We start from the raw sequence: 14298 nt of genomic DNA on the forward strand, positions 1-14298 counted from the left end.
TGCCTTCGTAGTGTTGAGAGCCCGGTCTGGAAAGATTCTTTGCTTCAATTCCGAAAAATCGAACATTTGACTTTGGAATTTAAAAAAAAATCGTTAAACTCAGATCTTTGACTTACGCAGATGGATTAATATTTTGCAAGAATGACGATGAGCAATAGAGTCCATTGTTCAGGTTGCAAGCGTTGAACAGTGGGAGAATACAGGTTCCAGATCCGCGGTTCGCACCTGAAAATATGAATTTCTTAAAGAAATTCTGAATCACTGTATTTCTGGATTCTGAATTTTCGAAAATCTGAATTTCAGAGAATGAAAACTTCAAAATCTTTTTTTCTGAGACTCAGAGGCCTCTATAGATTCTAAGAATCGCAAACATTAACAATTATTTTTCTAAACCCACCAGCAACAGAAACATAAGTCTCCACTTTATTCGTCAATGGTCCACCAAGGTCAACATTTACATTATCAACACAAATCCCGCCCATAATCGCTTTTCTGGCAATTGGAGATCCCAAAGAATAGCCAATCACATCCACTTTTTGGCCAGTGAATTGATACACAGCTTCAATCATATTTCTGATTTGTTGAACGAATCCACATTCCATTTTCACATTGATCACATTTACAGCAGGTCCTGCTCCATAGGTGGTAGCGTATACGGTCTCATCTGTCCATCCATTCGATTTGAAATAATTTCTCTGAGGGGTGAATGTCCCGGCGGTATTGGTGATTCCATGGACCAGGATGATGGGACGTTTGCTGGAAAATGAATAGGATGATTTTTTGGCGTTTGCTATAAAATAAATAAGATTTTCGGATTTTTAAAAACGTTGAATTCGTTAAATTTATTTGAAATCTTGCGAAAAATTGAATTTTACAGTTTTCATGATCATTGATTTAAAACAAACTACTCCAAAAATTATGAATTCAAAGAACCAGAAAAATCGGAACATTTGCATAATCATGAAAATTTTCCTCTTTTTGTGAACTTTAGAAAATTTGAATTTTTTGAGATTCTGAAATTTTGAAATTCCGAGATTCTGAGATTCTGAGTTTTTCAGATTCTGAGATGATTCTGGTTTTGAAAGGATGAAGTTCAGAAATTCGGGGAAATTAAAATAATCTAAATATTTATAGAAAGTACAGAAAAAATGTATATTAATTCTGATGTTCCTGGATTCTGGAAATTTAAGATCTTGATATCTGAAACTCTAGAATTCTGAAATTCTGAGATTCTAAGATTTTAAGCTTTGAAAATCCTAAGATCCTGAGATTCTGAGTTTCAAAGATTTCTGCATAATTTGAATTACTTTAAAACCTAACTCACTTAGTCTGGCTCAATCCATCATGATTTCCACCTCCATAACTTCCATCAGCTCCCAAATCAGTTCTAGCTAATGCAGTCAATCTGGCTTCTCCATAGGTGGCATTGATGAAATTTCGGAAGCTTGCCGAAAAATCGGCGGATACTGTAGCCGCCAACAATGCCAAAAGAATGGTCGATTTGAGATGAAGAGCCATGATTGACTGATGAATTTCTGGCAGTTGGGGTGTTCTTTTATACTGTCAGACTAAAGTTTACGGATAGTTCCGATAGACTATTTGATATTCAGAAATTTAAATTTTTTTGGAATTTTTGAGTTTTTGAACGGAGAAAAAAGATTAAAAAGGGGTAGAGAAAAGGCAACAGACATGATTATAGTTGTGTTTTTTTTGTGTGAGTCTGTTCTGGAAGATTATGCCACAGTTTCCGGGGTTACTGTAGAAAACTACCCGTAAACTTTAGTCTGACAGTATAAAAGAACACCCCAACTGCCAGAAATTCATCAGTCAATCATGGCTCTTCATCTCAAATCGACCATTCTTTTGGCATTGTTGGCGGCTACAGTATCCGCCGATTTTTCGGCAAGCTTCCGAAATTTCATCAATGCCACCTTGGAGAAGCCAGATTGACTGCATTAGCTAGAACTGATTTGGGAGCTGATGGAAGTTATGGAGGTGGAAATCATGATGGATTGAGCCAGACTAAGTGAGTTAGGTTTTAAAGTAATTCAAATTATGCAGAAATCTTTGAAACTCAGAATCTCAGGATCTTAGGATTTTCAAAGCTTAAAATCTTAGAATCTCAGAATTTCAGAATTCTAGAGTTTCAGATATCAAGATCTTAAATTTCCAGAATCCAGGAACATCAGAATTAATATACATTTTTTCTGTACTTTCTATAAATATTTAGATTATTTTAATTTCCCCGAATTTCTGAACTTCATCCTTTTCAAAACCAGAATCATCTCAGAATCTGAAAAACTCAGAATCTCAGAATCTCGGAATTTCAAAATTTCAGAATCTCAAAAAATTCAAATTTTCTAAAGTTCACAAAAAGAGGAAAATTTTCATGATTATGCAAATGTTCCGATTTTTCTGGTTCTTTGAATTCATAATTTTTGGAGTAGTTTGTTTTAAATCAATGATCATGAAAACTGTAAAATTCAATTTTTCGCAAGATTTCAAATAAATTTAACGAATTCAACGTTTTTAAAAATCCGAAAATCTTATTTATTTTATAGCAAACGCCAAAAAATCATCCTATTCATTTTCCAGCAAACGTCCCATCATCCTGGTCCATGGAATCACCAATACCGCCGGGACATTCACCCCTCAGAGAAATTATTTCAAATCGAATGGATGGACAGATGAGACCGTATACGCTACCACCTATGGAGCAGGACCTGCTGTAAATGTGATCAATGTGAAAATGGAATGTGGATTCGTTCAACAAATCAGAAATATGATTGAAGCTGTGTATCAATTCACTGGCCAAAAAGTGGATGTGATTGGCTATTCTTTGGGATCTCCAATTGCCAGAAAAGCGATTATGGGCGGGATTTGTGTTGATAATGTAAATGTTGACCTTGGTGGACCATTGACGAATAAAGTGGAGACTTATGTTTCTGTTGCTGGTGGGTTTAGAAAAATAATTGTTAATGTTTGCGATTCTTAGAATCTATAGAGGCCTCTGAGTCTCAGAAAAAAAGATTTTGAAGTTTTCATTCTCTGAAATTCAGATTTTCGAAAATTCATAATCCAGAAATACAGTGATTCAGAATTTCTTTAAGAAATTCATATTTTCAGGTGCGAACCGCGGATCTGGAACCTGTATTCTCCCACTGTTCAACGCTTGCAACCTGAACAATGGACTCTATTGCTCATCGTCATTCTTGCAAAATATTAATCCATCTGCGTAAGTCAAAGATCTGAGTTTAACGATTTTTTTTTAAATTCCAAAGTCAAATGTTCGATTTTTCGGAATTGAAGCAAAGAATCTTTCCAGACCGGGCTCTCAACACTACGAAGGCAACTACGTCTTCTCTATCTACGGACCCAGTGACGATAAGGTCAAATGGAGCAACAACTGTGGAACGCGCAACTCCCAAATTCTTGGGGCTGATGATGAGAGAGATAATGTTAGTTTTCAGAACCTCAGAATCTCAAAATCTCAGAATTTAGGAATTTCGGAATTTCAGAATCCTAGAATTATGAGCTAGTGTCGATTCTTCTAAGTTTTCTGAACTTCTTGAATTTACTTTCTGATTCTTGGTTTCTATGATTTCAAGTTTTAAACATTTTGAAATTTCCAAAACCCTAAACACTTACAGATTCCCGGAAACCACGACACCATCCTCACCAGCACCGTCGCAATGCAGAAGACTCTTCTGGACACTCACGCCTTCTAAAAATGATTGGAATTTTCGTGAATTTCCACTGCTTCTGGGCACATTGATTTTTTTAAATTCTGATTGTTTAGCTTGGCCTTCAATAAAAATGAGTTCGAAAACTTTTTTTTTGGGGGTTTTTCATTTTTCTTCTCTACGTCATCTGAATTTGTTTTCCGGTTCCTGTTTTCCGGTTTGAATGATTTTAGAATTTCAAAAATTTTAAAGTCTTAAATTTCGATAAAAAAAACCACAGAACAAAACATTCTTATCAATTCACTGATAAGGAAAATGTAACTGTAAATTTTCAAATTTTCAAAATATAAAAAACTTTAATTTGGGTGAATTGTTATTTTTCTAAATATAATACTTCCTAATCGTATTTTGAAATTGTGCAATTCTATTTGAAATATGGAAAGGGAAGAAATTTTTATTAAATTTTAATCAGTGAAATTGGGAAAATTAGTCACTGATAAGAGGGAAAACACCCAGGATGTTTCAAAAATAGAAACTTTTATGGGTTCCCGATTTTTTTTAATTTCAAAAATTCCATTTTTGGGAGTTTTCAGATGATGGTGATGGGAAGAAAATCATATAAAAAGGCAATCAAATTTCAAAAATATGTTCAATTTTAAATTTTTTTCTGAGGGCCCCTATCTTCAATTTTTTAGCCGATTTATTTCGGTTCTTGTCAGAGGTACAAAAAAGTTGTCAACTGATAAATTCTTTATCGGAATATCACCAATATTTCATCAGTTGACACATTTTTGATATCTCTTATAGGAACCGAGATAATTGAGCTCAAAGTGGACAGTATGGGGGCTCTTCTATAAGAGGTTTTTATATCAAGAAAATCCAATTTTCAGCTAAAAAAATGCTCAAAAAACTAATTTTCGTGCCAATTTTGGTTTTCTACTGCGTAGCTGCTGAACCAATATGCACAAATGGGTTCACTTTGGTCAATAATAAATGTCTGAAACTAATGAGCACCACTACAAACTACAATTCTGCGGAACAATATTGTCGGGGATTTGGAGCCACTTTGATGACAGTTAAGGATTCTGTGGTGAGTTGAAATTCAGAAATTCAGAAATTCAAAAAATGAGCCTCCATAGTAAAATTTGTCTAAAAATGTTTTGGACATCCGGACATCTAGAAAAACAGAAAAACCCTAAATTTTCCAGGAAAATGACGATATCAAAACCTTCCTCAAATCCTCTGCTTCCATGGTCTGGATGGGAATATACTGTATTACAAATGAGCAATGTTTCTGGGATGATTCATCGAAAAATGTCTCTAATTATTCGAATTTCGCAACAGGTAAGATATTTTGGGACATCCGGATATTCGGAGATACAGAATAAAAAAAACAGTTTTCCAGGTTTTCCACTGACCGACGAGGGAAATTGTGTGTATTTCGCCGTTGCAACTGGAAAATGGATCAGTGGAGATTGTGATTCTCAACAGAGAGCCTCTGTCTGTGAGATGCCAACTACAGTAGCCGGTGAGTAGATCTTTAATTATGTCTATGTTTCAAAATCGTTGAAAATTCTCCTTCAATAGAATCACGGCACTACTCATCAACTTTGAGCTTAATTATCTCGGTTCCTATCAGAGATATCAAAAACTTGCCAACTGATAAATTACTTATCATATTATCACCAATCTTTTAACAGTTGTCAACTTCTTGATATCTTTCACAGGAATCGAGATAATTGAGCTCGAAGTTGACTGGTTTTGGTGGGCTGCTACGGATTCTCGGAAAATCGAAATTCTTAAAAATCCAATATTCTAGACAAATATTTCCAGATGACTGCCCGAACAACTTCAATGGCAATTGCTACACCTTCCACGACAAACAAAAATTCGGCGACGCTCAAAAAATCTGTCAGCAGGAGTCTGGAAATTTAGCTTCAATTATTTCAGAACAAGAAAACCGCTATATCATGTCCCAAGCTTCTCAATTTAATAAAAATTGAAAATTTGTTCGGTCTAATAGGAAACGTTGAAAATATCTGGAATTCTGGAATACTGGGAATTTTGAAATATTCAGATTTTTCGGAATAACCAGAGATTTCGGAAAAATTTGGAATTTGGGAAAAATCTAAAATTTCCCAAAAACCTTAATTTTGAAAAATGAGAATTTCGGAAAAATGCAAAAAATTTGGAAACTGTGGAAAATCGGGATTTTTGAAAAATAAAAAATTTTGATAAATTTTTTATTTACAAAAATCCAAAAATTTTGGAAAAAATCAATAAATTGAAAAAACCTGAAAATTTTGAAAAAAAATGGTTTTTTTTGAATCCTGAAAAACTTCTGAATTTCTGAATTGCTTGAAATTCTTGAAAAAATAGTTCTTGGGTTAAACCAGGAAATTGAGAATCTCCGAATTTCAAAAATATGAAAATTTAGACATAAAAAACTTTTAAAAAATGAATTTTTGAATTTTTTCAAAAATTTTTAGTTTTGAGTTTTCTAACGATTTTCGAGTTTCCAAATTACTGAATTTCTGAATTTTTGATTTTCAAGATTTCCGAATTTGTGAATTATAGAATTTCAGCATTTTTCTGATTTACTACGAGCTATTGATATTCTGAATTTCCAAATTTCAGGAGTTTCGAGTTTTTAAATAATCTGGAATTTCTTCAGATATTTTGTAAAAAAGAAAGCGGAAAAAGAAATTTGAGAAAATGAGACATTTTATTAAAACTTCAACAAGCAATACAACCAGCAAACGAGGTGAATCTAGCGCTAAATCCAGGATACACATTACTTCTATCAGTCGAAAATGTGACGGTGGCAGTATTTCCGGTACTAACAACATTGAATGGGACCAAAAGTCCAGAAAAATTACCCAAAAGAGTGTTAGCGGTAGTGTCACCATCATTAACCGCCACCCAATCAAATGTATGCTCCGTCGAAAAGTAGGTAAACTTCAAAAGGATGTTATAGGATCCCAGGGTGGCTAGATGGTAAGAGCAGAGCACGTTGTTGTCATAATTATTGGGGTAATTTGGCGAAGTGATAATTCCAGGAGCCAAAAGAAGAGAAGAGTTACAGTTGGATGGATTCGAGGGGACTGGGGTTACTGTAACTGATGGATAAGTGGGGTTAGTGCATTTAAGACCAGCTGGACGTTTGCAAAGATAAGAGAAGGCACTAGAACAGCTGACACTTGTCCAAGAACCAGCTGATGGGGTTCCAGTGACAGCATTTGACATTACCATGCAGTTATCAGTGTGGTTTGTGAATGGATCAATGTTGTTGTAGGACCAAACGGAGCCATCTACCCAGCTGAAAACGTTTGTTGATGGCCACATTCCACCGATTAGGACAGATCCGCGACCAAGACGACGGGATACTGTAGTGATGTAACGGTTTTCGTTAGCGGAGGTGATTGAGGCTAGGTTTCCGCAGTTTAGCTCGCATTGGGTTTGGGCTCCGGCGAAGGCGGAAGATGATTGAGAGAAGGTGTAACAGTAGCCATTGTAGTTGTAGGGGCAGTCGTCTGGAAGTTTTGAATATTGGAAATTCTTAAAAGTTATCGAATTTTCGAGAACTTGAATTTTAGTAAACTTCTAGGAATTTCAAATTTCGTTAAAAAATTCAGCGTAACTGGGTTTTGGTTTTTTGAGAACTTCGAATTTTCAAGAATTCAGAATTTTAAGGGATTTTATTTTCAAGTTTTTGAATTTTCAAGTTTATGAATTTTCAAGTTTTTGAACTTTCGAATTCTTGGATTTTCACATTTTCTGAGTTTCTGAATTTCTGAATTTCTGTATTTCCGAATTTCTGAATTTCTGAATTTCTGAATTTTTAATCGAATTTTCGAGTTTCGGAATACTGGAATTAAAAAAACCAATCATTTGAACTTCTCATTTTGAGACTTTCAAAAAAAATTCAAAATTTAGGCGGGAATTTAAAAAGTGTATAGTAACCTAAAACCCCTATACCCTACCTGCATGTGTACTCGGCAATTCGCAAACGTATGCTCTCGGCTCCTTATCACAGTCTCCGCTCAACCATTTTCCAGCCAGCGCACCTTGCGTCGAGTAGTAAACACATTTCCCAATGTCAACGAGTGGAAAACCTAAAGATTATTCTTATCATTGATGCCAAAGACCCCGTGTCTTCCGCTAATAAAAAAGAAATTGAAATTCAAAAAATCAAAATTACCGCTTGAAAAACTATTATAAGTATCTGCGGCGCCCGTAGAATCATCCCATAGACATCTGGATGGAGAACTATCCAAACAGTACAGTCCGATCCAAATCAAAGAAGCCGCTGAGCTAACGAATGTGGTGATTGCGCGGTTGTCCTGGAAATTGAAATTTTTTATGTTTAATGCAGCAACGGGTAAAATAAGGGGTCTCTTTTAGAAATTGGCAAACAAGGAATTTTCAAAAAATTCTGCTAAAGCAAAAATGTCAATATAGTTCTGTTTAACACCCTTCAAATTTTTTTTAAATGATTGGATACATAACTGCCGAGCTTCAGACCCTGAAAATGGTCAAAATGTCCGAAAATTAACGGAAAAAACGTTATTGTATTTCTTATTAGCCGGTACTGTTGATTTCTAAATTTTATAAATAATCAGAAAATCCACTTCAAACCCTAGAATTCTATCCAAAAACCAACTTCCTAGCTCATCTAGAACTCGAGATAGGTCACTTGAAGTTTCCGAGGTTAGAGACGCAGCGTGTCTCGTCGCCTCCTAAACTTGAAGCGGCTCTATCTCGGTTCCTAGAAGCGAATGTGATTTTCAGACAGAATTGTAGGAAATTTTGTCTATTTTATGAGTATAAAATTTATGGAAAAACCTTACAATAGAATTCTTTGCTGTCACCAAAGTTGCTCCGTAAACCATGCATGTATTTTCGGCGGCTCGATAGGTTGAAACATCCGTGAAAAGTTTCAGACACTTGTTATTAACCAGAGTGAATCCATTTGTGCAAGTTGGAGTGCTTGCAGCAATCCAAGACACTAAAAAAGCGGAGAAGAATATTATTTGGAGTTGCTTCATGTTGGGAAGGGGAAGAGTGAGCAGTTTTCCTTATCGGAGTGGTTTTTATAGGACTAAAACGTCTTTAGGGCTTGTTTCAAAACGAAATTTTCGATAAACTTGGTTTGGAAATGTTGCGAAAAAGTCAACAAATTTCAGAAATTCGAAAAGTTAGAAATCAGAAATTCGGAAGTATTCATAAAAATTCAAACGCTTTGAAATTACTGAAAACATAGGGATATTAGAAAAAAAACTGAAAATTGAGATCTTCAGGATTAAAAAGAAATCAATCCCACAAATTTCAGAGTTTCAGGAATTCAGGAATTGAAGAATTCCAAAATTCGAAAATTTGGTGTTTGAGAACTTCAGATTTTCGGATTTGCAGAATTTTCAAATTTCAATTTCAAGAACCTCTAAAACTGTAATAAAATCCAAACTTTCAGATCATTTTTCAGCGAAAAAAATTATGATTCATTTTTTTCAAGCACTCTTTAATCCAGGTTTAAAATTGATAACACTCTTTTGTGCTCGCGGAGCAAAACTCAAACTTTCCAAACTTTTGATCTTGACAACTCAAAAAAAATTGCAAAAAATGTGTCATAATCGTAAAATCTTTTTTATTGACATCATAATTATCATTGATTATTTTCTTCATAAGGTTTTCGGAGTCTAGAAATTTTTTATTCGTTTCTGAAAACTATGAATTGTTTTTTAATGGTTTTTTAACAATTCTACCGTATTACTAGTCTTTTTTCCAACTTTTTCTAACAATTCTACTATATTCCATGTCTGGAATTGAAAGAAAAATCCAATTTTCAGCCAAGAAATGCTTAAAGAATTAATTTTTCTGACACTTCTACAGTACTCCCGGTCCCTTCTCAGTGATCCAATATGCACAAATGGATACACTTTGGTCAATAACAAATGTTTGAAGCTTTTCATTGACAAAGTAACTTATCAGAATGCGGAGAGAAATTGTATGGATGTTGGAGCAACATTGGTGACTGTCAAAAATGCTATTGTGAGTTTTTTCTTGAGATTTTTGGAAATTCTGAAATTCCGAACTTCTGAAATCCTGAATTTCTGAATTTTTGACATTTTGGAGTTTGGAAATTCAGAAGTTCTGAAAATTTAAGGTTCTGAGATTCTGAGATTCTGAGATTCTGAGATTCTGAGATTCTGAGATTCTGAGATTTTGAGATTCTGAGATTCTGAGATTCTGAGATTCTGAAATTTTGAGATTCTGATATTCTGTGATTCTGATATTCTGAAGAGCGGAAATTTTTGAAAAATCGGTAATTCTCTCTGAAGTTATGATTTTCTAGAATTTCGAAATTCTAGATTTCTTAATAATTTCAGAAAAAAACCGGATTTTCAGAATTCCAGAGATTCTGAAACATTCAAATATCCCTCCATATCCAATAGTCTCTAAAATTCATTTTCTCAGGACAACCACGCTATCAGTACTGTAGCCGGTTCTTCAGCAAACACCATCTGGATGGGTCTGTTCTGTTTGGATAATGACCCATCGAAATGCCTCTGGGATGATTCCACTGTATCTGCGGAGCTCTACAGTAATTTTGCTCCTGGTAAGTGATCAAAAAATGTTTTGAACTCAATTTTTTTTTGACTTTTTGTCTAACATGACGGCTTATCACTAACTGATTCCGATAAGACTGTCTTACGGGGTCTAAGACTGCCCACCAAATTTCGATTTTTAGGTTTTCCCCATGTCGATGTTGGAAAATGTGTGTACTACTCTTCCCAAGGAGCATTGACTGGAAAATGGATCAGTGGAGATTGTGATATGGATAAGCTGGCTTATATTTGTGAACTACCATATACCCATGCAGGTCAGAGATTCAAAAAATCAGAATTTTAAAATTTTTGGAAATTCAAAAATTCAGAAATTTAAAAGATTTGGAAATTCAAAGTTTCAAAATTTTCAAAAATTTGGAGATTCAAAAAATCAAATATCCGAAAATTCAGAAATTTAGAAACTCAGAAATTCAGAAATTTAGAAACTCAGAAATTCAGAAATTTAGAAACTCAGAAATTCAGAAATTTAGAAACTCAGAAATTCAGAAATTTAGAAACTCAGAAATTCAGAAATTTAGAAACTCAGAAATTCAGAAATTTAGAAACTCAGAAATTCAGAAATTTAGAAACTCAGAAATTCAGAAATTTAGAAACTCAGAAATTCAGAAATTTAGAAACTCAGAAATTCAGAAACTCAGAAATTCAGAAATTCAGAAATTCAGAAATTCAGAAATTCAGAAATTCAGAAATTCAGAAATTCAGAAATTCAGAAATTCAGAAATTCAGAAATTCAGAAATTCAGAAATTCAGAAATTCAGAAATTCAGAAATTCAGAAATTCAGAAATTTAGAAATTTAGAAATTCAAAAAATCAAAAATTCAGAAATCCAAAAATTCAGAAATTCAGAAATTCAGAAATTCAGAAATTCAGAAATTCAGAAATTCAGAAATTCAGAAATTTAGAAATTCAGAAATTCAGAAATTTAGAAATTTAGAAATTCAAAAAATCAAAAATTCAGAAATTCAAAAATTCAGAAATTCAGAAATTCAGAAATTCAGAAATTCAAAAATTCAGAAATTCAGAAAATCAGAAATTTAGAAATTCAGAAATTCAGAAATTTAGAAATTTAGAAATTCAAAAAATCAAAAATTCAGAAATCCAAAAATTCAGAAATTCAGAAATTCAGAAATTCAGAAATTCAGAAATTCAGAAATTCAGAAATTCAGAAATTTAGAAATTCAGAAATTCAGAAATTTAGAAATTTAGAAATTCAAAAAATCAAAAATTCAGAAATTCAAAAATTCAGAAATTCAGAAATTCAGAAATTCAGAAATTTAGAAATTCAGAAATTCAGAAAATCAGAAGTTCTGATATTCTGATATTCGAAAATTACAACATCTGTATTAGAAGGGCCCCACTAATAGAACTGCCCTTCTAATACAGGTTCGATTGTAAAAACACATATGTCACTTTTTGAATTTTTAAATTTCTGAATTCTAAAAAACTAATAATCTGGAAATGCATTTCCTAAAACTTTGAAATTCTGGAAATCCAAGATTTTCAATTTTCAGGGGCCAAATTTCCTATTCAGCAAATTTTAAAAGCGTGGTGTTTTAAAATTCCTAAACATCAAAAAATCCAAAATTCCAAGGTTCCAAATTTTCCAGACGACTGCCAATACAATACAACGGCCATTGCTATTCCTTCTACGATGCTCCATTACCATTCACCCAAGCTCAAGAGAAATGCGAAAAAGAATGTGGAAACCTAGCATCAATTCATTCCCCAAACGAGAACCGTTACCTAGCAACCCTCTCCAACCGTCTGATTTCGGGATACAACATTTATATCGGAGGCATGTGGCCCCTTCCCAACGTCTTCAACTGGATTGACGGCTCTCAGTGGTCTTATAACAATATAGATCCTTCCTATTCCCATGGCCCTAACTGTATGACAATTTCTAACTCCAAATCTAGCTCCGTAGCTTCTGGATTCTGGTTTAGTATGAATTGCTACCAAGCCAACGCCTTCATTTGCAAAACGCCCACTGGAACTAAATGCCCAGCTAATCAGCCAGTGGTCCAAGTCACTCCAGTCCCTTACAATCCCTCATTCTGCAATAATAGCATTCTATTGGCTCCTGGAGTCATCTCCTCTCCGGATTTCCCACTACCGTACTCGGGATTCCAGTCATGCACTTATCAATTAAGTACCCTTGGATCGTTCAATATTCTTTTGAGGTTCAGTGATTTTCAATTGGAATCTGGGAAGGATTTTGTGAAGGTTTACGATGGATCTAGTGAGAATAGCAAGTTGTTGGGGAGCTTCACTGGACAAGAGGATGCGTTTGCATTGGTCTCGAGTGGAAATACCATGTTGGTTACGTTTAAAACTGGATCTACCAAAGGATCGGCTGGTTTTAGTGCCAGATACACACCGTACTCTTTTTCAAGATAACTTTTTTTTGGGGAATTCAATAAAGTTTTCATTAATTATTCATGTATTTTCGGAGAGCACAAGTATTGAAGAAATCATTTTTCAAAGTACAAATATCGCTAGAAAAAATTAAACTCTTTATTTATTTCCGGATTTTTCATCCCAACCAAAAAAATCAAACAGAAGCAAACGACGCTTTGAATAATACACGTGTGTTGTAACGGTTTCCATTGGTCTTCACAGTCATTGTATTTTCGGAAGACTTAACAGAAAACGGGCCACTAGTTCCTGAAAAGTCTCCGAGACTAGTTTTACCATCGCTATCGTAGACAGTAATAACATCCCATGCGCTATTGGAAAATTCCGTGAATTTGAGAAAAATTCTGCTTCCAGATGCTGTAGCAAGAGAATACGTGCAGTGGGGTCCATCATAGGAAACTGCCGGGTAGCGTGGAGATGTAATGACTCCAGAAAACATCAGAAGACCTTGATTGCATCCGGATGGGTTATTAATCGATGGGCTGACTGTGACAGGAGGATTATCGCATTTAGTAGTGGCATCCAGTTTGCACACAAATCCACGTGGATCCGCACAAGGCACACTGTACCAGGCTCCAGATGCCACGTCATTAGATGGTCCGTTGGAAATTGCCAAGCAGTTCTCGTTATCTGACACGTAGTCAGAATCAACATTATTGTAGTCCCACTTGGATCCATCTTTCCAGCTTCTCTCCGAATAATTGGCTCCAATGAAGAAATTTTGATTGGGTGCAACCACGGTGTTTAAGTAGCGATTTTCTTGAGCGGAAAGAACTGAAACCAGATTTCCACATTCGTTTTCGCAGAGTTGTTGAGCTTCGGCAAATGGAAGAGGGTCATTGAAATAGTAACAGAAGCCATTGTAGTTGTTTTTGCAAAAGTTGGATGCTGGAAGATAGATATTATTTTGTTATTTTTCAACAGATGCAAATTTTTGAATTTCTGAACTCCATTGGATTTTCTGAATTTTTGAATTTCCTTAAATTTTCTGAATTTTTTAAATTATTGACTACTTGTTCTTTGAAAAGTTGTTTATACTGTGAGATATAAAAAGTCAGGAATTTGAAAAATTGGAATTTCGAAGCTTTTACAAAAACTATCAATGACTTGAAAAAAAAATCTCAAAAATTGATAACTTTGCGGATTTCCAGAGTTTCAAAAAATTTCTGAAAATTTTTTAGAGACGCCATTTTAGAGACGACTGACTAGCGGAGATAATTAGAAATTCGTCGAAAATTTTAATCATAGAGATTTGGCATTTCAAAAGTTCTTGAGAATTTGATGTTTCGAAATTTTGGGAAATGGATTTTAGAAATATCGAAACTTTAAAGGGGGACTCCGACCAAAAATTTTTATTGCGTTAAAATGTGTTAAAATTTATCTATTTTTCAAATATTATTGCGAAAAAATTCAAAGAAAATCCGAAATCCCCGAAAAACGGCGTTGAAAAGGAAGAAAATTCAAAAAAAGGTGCCGCCGGGGGACGAGGATTTTCAGTGAGAAACCTAGGCCACGGCACCTGACAGCCTTTTTTCAAGTCGCCGACAGTGGTTTTTTGTGATTTTTACCCTGCC

The 14298-nt window shown here is 34.5% G+C and overlaps 6 protein-coding genes across 6 annotated transcripts in view; 3 read left to right on the forward strand and 3 right to left on the reverse strand.

The window, feature by feature from the left end:
• Positions 1-1518, reverse strand: part of CBG10315 — a gene marked incomplete at both ends in the record, with an annotated part of 1894 nt that extends 376 nt beyond the window's left edge. Inside the window, 2 exons of the mRNA XM_045243030.1 lie at positions 398-756; positions 1325-1518. Coding sequence (XP_045094220.1) covers positions 398-756; positions 1325-1518 — 553 coding nt within the window. The remainder of the gene's footprint in view (positions 1-397; positions 757-1324) is intronic.
• A 217-nt stretch (positions 1519-1735) lies between these two features.
• On the forward strand, positions 1736-3728 carry CBG10314 (the record flags this gene model as incomplete). The annotated part of the gene is made up of 6 exons (XM_045243031.1): positions 1736-1752; positions 1817-2026; positions 2596-2954; positions 3127-3235; positions 3326-3458; positions 3651-3728. 6 exons carry the CDS (start codon positions 1736-1738, stop codon positions 3726-3728), a joined length of 906 nt encoding a protein of 301 aa, XP_045094221.1.
• An 853-nt stretch (positions 3729-4581) lies between these two features.
• Positions 4582-5618, forward strand: CBG10313 (the record flags this gene model as incomplete). Its single annotated transcript, XM_002631978.1, has 4 exons — positions 4582-4773; positions 4892-5027; positions 5089-5211; positions 5503-5618. The coding sequence occupies 4 exons, from the start codon at positions 4582-4584 to the stop codon at positions 5616-5618; spliced, it is 567 nt and encodes a 188-aa protein (XP_002632024.1).
• Positions 5619-6419: 801 nt separating this feature from the next.
• Positions 6420-8731, reverse strand: Cbr-clec-5 (the record flags this gene model as incomplete). The annotated part of the gene is made up of 4 exons (XM_002631977.2): positions 6420-7216; positions 7667-7798; positions 7885-8026; positions 8534-8731. 4 exons carry the CDS (start codon positions 8729-8731, stop codon positions 6420-6422), a joined length of 1269 nt encoding a protein of 422 aa, XP_002632023.2.
• An 805-nt stretch (positions 8732-9536) lies between these two features.
• CBG10311 lies at positions 9537-12706 on the forward strand (the record flags this gene model as incomplete). The annotated part of the gene is made up of 4 exons (XM_002631976.1): positions 9537-9731; positions 10158-10299; positions 10432-10563; positions 11901-12706. 4 exons carry the CDS (start codon positions 9537-9539, stop codon positions 12704-12706), a joined length of 1275 nt encoding a protein of 424 aa, XP_002632022.1.
• A 154-nt stretch (positions 12707-12860) lies between these two features.
• Positions 12861-14298, reverse strand: part of CBG10310 — a gene marked incomplete at both ends in the record, with an annotated part of 2993 nt that continues 1555 nt past the window's right edge. The window contains one exon of the mRNA XM_002631975.1: positions 12861-13612. Within this exon, the coding sequence (XP_002632021.1) occupies positions 12861-13612 (752 nt within the window). The remainder of the gene's footprint in view (positions 13613-14298) is intronic.

The sequence above is a fragment of the Caenorhabditis briggsae genome (assembly GCF_000004555.2).
Source record: "Caenorhabditis briggsae complete genome, chrII, whole genome shotgun sequence".
NCBI lineage: Eukaryota > Metazoa > Nematoda > Chromadorea > Rhabditida > Rhabditidae > Caenorhabditis > Caenorhabditis briggsae.